Consider the following 5,000-nt stretch of genomic DNA (forward strand, 5'->3'; position numbering starts at 1 on the left):
GTAATCACTGCCATTTTACATCTTTCTGAACAAATGATGTTATCTGTTCAAGCTAAATACTTTGCATTCAAAATTTGCACAATTAAAATCTAAAATACCTCACTTTTATTATATATAAATGCATTGATGTATATGTTTATGTATATAAATGTGTATATACATTATATAAATCTACGCAAATTAATGTATATAACATATAAGCACATGGAGGAAATATGACAAGGAATATAGGCATATAACATCTGCAAAAATCTACCTACTATGACTGGCCCAGCTAGAAATTCTAGACTTAGAATTTTTTGTCGGTAATACAGAAGCATGTGTTAGAAACAATGATTCCAAACTGGCAGCTAGAAATTAACAGTTCCTAAATTCTCTGCTCCAAAGGAACATCACTTATTTTGTACAGAAGACATATGCATATATATACAGATGTAAAAAAAACACATTCCTTCCCAAAATACACCTTAATGTTCTTATTTAACAAAAAAAAAAAAAATCTATCATCTATTTTCTCACTGTCAATTCTGCTACTCTTGCACATAATTAAGAAAATATTTGATAACTGAGGCAAAGAATATTTTGAGACCAATAGGAATAAATGTACAAACTATATACTAAAATCTTCAACTAATATAACTGACATATTGAATTCATATTTACAGAAGTTAAAATATTTCTGGTGGACTAATTCATTTGGTTCTACCTATCAGTAAAAAAGGTTATGGGTCACACATCATCTAAACATTTTATAACAATCTGTAATGGTCTGCATTGTTACTAGGCTGCCAATGAAAATCAGGAAGTACACAGCAAGCATTCCAAGCATACTGCTCAATCAAACCAGTATTAACATCCAACAGACAAAACTAAACTAAGTATAATTGTGTGTAATGTATATCTGGCTTTGAATCAAAATAACTCACCAATTTGCCTAATTTATATGCAGCTGGTAATAAAGTGTGATGAACACAAATATTCTCATTATGTGTTTTTTTCACATAAGTACTTACCACTTCTAAATACTAATGGATTACCCAACAAATGGCTGAAGTTTACCTGATTTTCTCCATTTTGTGTCTTTGTGAGCAACTTTCTCTAACAATAAGGACTTTAAATAAAAACACCTAAACAAGCTGGAACTGTAACTGGCCTCACCTGTTGATATCTGAAAGTAAGGCTTAAAAAATGCTGCAAAATGAACTTACAAGAGGGCATTTTCCATATGCCCTGCTTTTCCTACCATCAGCAGAAGTACGGATCCATCAGAATCACTGAAACTCTACCCCAGTTATTGACCAACTTCCCCAGCCCACATATTTCCCTCCCCCTTTGAATATGACTTGAAAGGTTGCATGTGAACCCACCTTTTCATTCAGACAGTCTCTTAAGTCAGTGACATACCCACGTATATCTTGATAAAACTGGAAGATGCTGATCAGAGGTTGTTGCTCCCCATTGCAGCGTGCTATTGTTGACTTGCAGGCAACCAAATCATCAATTATTGTATCTGCCTCAGACTGGTGGCGACGGTACACCTCCTCCAGGCTCGCACGACTGATTTGTGGGAGATAAAAGGGAAGACGCAGGACGTAAAATGTGTTCGCAGTTCTAAAATCAAGGGCATAAATGGATAATAAAATTGGGGGGTTTTAGGGTTTAGTATCAGCAAACACATAGCTTGCCACAGGGGAATATTCAAGCACAATTCAATTCAGTCAAGTTGAAGAGTAAAAAAGTATGGAAGAAAAGAAATGACATAATTAAATCTAAAATTCTCCTCTGAAAGAGAAAAACATGGGGAGACCTACTCCTAATTCTTATATTAAAAAAAAGGAATCATTTGATTAAAGGTTAAGATATTTTTGCCTATCTTTTATACAAACTTCCATTCTGGCTTTCCCTCCCACCCTCTCTTCTGAGAAAGCATTTCCCTTCTCTAGTTATATGAAAAATCATACAGCAGGATACAGTTCATATGAGAGGACAAAGAAATAAGTGTCACACCCAAACCATTTCAAATGTTTACACAAGTGTGTTTGTGTGTGTGTGTGTGTGTGTGTGTGTGTGTGTGTGTGTGTGTAGGTGTGTGTGTGTGTGTGTAGGTGTGTGTGTGTGTAGGTGTGTAGGTGTAGGTGTGTGTGTGTAGGTGTGTGTGTGTAGGTGTGTGTGTGTAGGTGTGTGTGTGTGTGTGTGTGTGTGTGTGTGTGTGTGTGTGTGTGTGTGTGTGTGTGTGTGTGTGTGTGTGTGTGTGTGTGTAGGTGTGTGTGTAGGTGTGTGTGTAGGTGTGTGTGTGTAGGTGTGTGTGTGTAGGTGTGTGTGTGTGTGTGTGTGTGTGTGTGTGTGTGTGTGTGTGTGTGTGTGTGTGTGTGTGTGTGTGTGTGTGTGTGTGTAGGTGTCTGTGTGTAGGTGTCTGTGTGTAGGTGTCTGTGTGTAGCTGTGTGTGTGTAGCTGTGTGTGTGTAGCTGTGTGTGTGTGTGTGTGTGTGTGTGTGTGTGTGTGTGTGTGTGTGTGTGTGTGTGTGTGTGTGTGTGTGTGTGTGTGGTGTGTGTGTGTAGCTGTGTGTGTGTGTGTGTGTGTGTGTGTGTGTGTGTGTGTGTGTGTGTGTGTGTGTGTGTGTGTGTGTGTGTGTGTGTGTGTGTGTGTGTGGTGTAGGTGTGTGTGCGTGTAGGTGTGTGTGCGTGTAGGTGTGTGTGCGTGTAGGTGTGTGTGCGTGTAGGTGTGTGTGCGTGTAGGTGTGTGTGCGTGTAGGTGTGTGTGCGTGTAGGTGTGTGTGCGTGTAGGTGTGTGTGCGTGTAGGTGTGTGTGCGTGTAGGTGTGTGTGTGCGTGTAGGTGTGTGTGCGTGTAGGTGTGTGTGCGTGTAGGTGTGTGTGCGTGTAGGCGTGTGTGCGTGTAGGTGTGTGTGCGTGTAGGTGTGTGTGCGTGTGTGTGTGTGTGTAGGTGTGTGTGTGTGTGTGTGTGTGTGTGTGTGTGGGTGTGTGTGTGTGTGTAGGTGTGTGTGTGTAGGTGTGTGTGTGTAGGTGTGTGTCTGTGTGTAGGTGTGTGTCTGTGTGTAGGTGTGTGTGTGTAGGTGTGTGTGTGTGTAGGTGTGTGTGTGTGTAGGTGTGTGTGTGTGTAGGTGTGTGTGTGTGTAGGTGTGTGTGTGTGTAGGTGTGTGTGTGTGTAGGTGTGTGTGTGTGTAGGTGTGTGTGTGTGTAGGTGTGTGTGTGTGTAGGTGTGTGTGTGTAGGTGTGTGTGTGTGTAGGTGTGTGTGGGGGGGAGGGATGTGAAACTTTTCTCATGACTAAAATTATTTTAGTACTTCAATTGAACAGAACCCAACAACTTCTACTGGATATTATATCAATGCTGAAAAAAATGATACTGCTTGGACTAAAAATTTTCAGTAACTCCATTGCAGGATTAGTATTAGTATAAAGAGGAGGAGGAGGAGGAGGAGGAGGAGGAGGAGGAGGAGGAGGAGGAGGAGGAGGAGGAGGAGGAGGAGGAGGAGGAGGAGGAGGAGGAGGAGGAGGAGGAGGCAGAGGAGGAGGAGGAGGCAGAGGAGGAGGAGGCAGAGAAGGAGGAGGCAGAGGAGGAGGAGGCAGAGGAGGAGGAGGCAGAGGAGGAGGAGGCAGAGGAGGAGGAGGCAGAGGAAGAGGAGGCAGAGGAGGAGGAGGAGGCAGAGGAGGAGGAGGAGGCAGAGGAGGAGGAGGAGGCAGAGGAGGAGGAGGAGGCAGAGGAGGAGGAGGAGGCAGAGGAGGAGAAGGAGGCAGAGGAGGAAGGTGTGTGCGAGGAAGATGATTTATGAGAGATAAGATGCTCGAAGAAGAAGAAGAAGAGGAAGAAAAAGAAGAAGAAGAAGTATTAGAGGAGGAGGAGGCTTAGTGGGTGATAAAGACACAAAACATGACGAGGGAGGAGAAAGGAAAAAGAGGCTTACAGGTTAGAGAAGCCACAGACAGAAGGAGGGAGGAGGGAGAAAGGAGGGGGTAGAAAGAAGAAAGCAGGATGAGGATGAGGAAGAGGAGGAAGAGGAGGAAGAGGAGGAAGAGGAGGAAGAGGAGGAAGAGGAGGAGAGGAGGAGGAGGAGGAGGAGGAGGAGGAAGTAGTAGTGGAGGAGGAGGAGGATTACAAGTAAGAGATGGCACAGAAGGAAGGAGGATGGAGGAAAATGTAGTGGAAAAAGGAGGGGGTAGGAAGGAGAAAGCAGAAGCAGGATGAGGATGTGGAGGAAAAAGCAAAGCTTATAATTTCCCTTCCAAAAACACATTACTCCAATTAACTACAAATTTCTTTCAAATTAAGCCTGGTAAATCAATGGAAGGAAATAGAAAAAATAGACATAAAAAGTGAAAAAACAGCACAGTAAGTGACTTTCATGTTTAACGCTGCCTTTCAGATAAATGTAGTAATTCACAACTTAGAAATATGATAAGTCATTGTCCCTGCCGTAGCATATTTCGACTATGAACAGTTTAGTGTGCAGATGATCTCTGCACAAGTAGTCATGCTGACTACAATGATGGCAAGCTTCAACACACATAGAGGAGTTAACAGCATCCCAGTTAAGAATAACATGGGAACCAATAGGCCAGTGACTGTGGAGAAGCCAACGATTCTTGAAATAGCTCGGCCCTATCTAGGCCAGCCGGGCCCACAGCCACCGGCGGTGAGGACTTGGGTGGTGGCTACCTGTCCTGGAGGCGTTTGAGGATTCCCTCCGCCTGGTAGTTGGTGGGTCGGGGAAGAGAAGCTGCTGAAGATGGGATGAGCGTTTCTGAACCCCAAAGCCTCTGCTCCTGAGTACCATGTGTTGTCCCAGAGTCTCCTGAACTATACTGAAGGCCATTAGTATCACCTCCATCCTGGCTTAGTTCCCCGTCTCCTGCAGCTGCAACCTGAAATTAGCAGTTTAAATAAACAACCATGTATGATACAAATATTTATGTTAGGTGTATAGCATTCATATCCAAAGGAAATTATAAAACAGGTAACCTCTTTTATTTCTAAAATTTTC

General features: G+C 43.1%; 1 protein-coding gene across 2 annotated transcripts in view; it reads right to left on the reverse strand.

Moving 5' to 3' along the window:
* LOC125035118 (PAX3- and PAX7-binding protein 1-like) overlaps nt 1–5,000 on the reverse strand; it is a 26,276-nt gene that overhangs the window by 14,700 nt on the left and 6,576 nt on the right. For both annotated transcript variants that reach the window (XM_047627290.1, XM_047627289.1), the window contains exons 7-8: nt 4,676–4,881; nt 1,368–1,557 (exon numbers count right to left, since the gene is read on the reverse strand). In XM_047627290.1, coding sequence (XP_047483246.1) covers nt 1,368–1,557; nt 4,676–4,881 — 396 coding nt within the window. The remainder of the gene's footprint in view (nt 1–1,367; nt 1,558–4,675; nt 4,882–5,000) is intronic.

The sequence above is a fragment of the Penaeus chinensis genome, chromosome 19 (genome assembly GCF_019202785.1).
Source record: "Penaeus chinensis breed Huanghai No. 1 chromosome 19, ASM1920278v2, whole genome shotgun sequence".
Classification (NCBI taxonomy): Eukaryota; Metazoa; Arthropoda; class Malacostraca; order Decapoda; family Penaeidae; genus Penaeus; species Penaeus chinensis.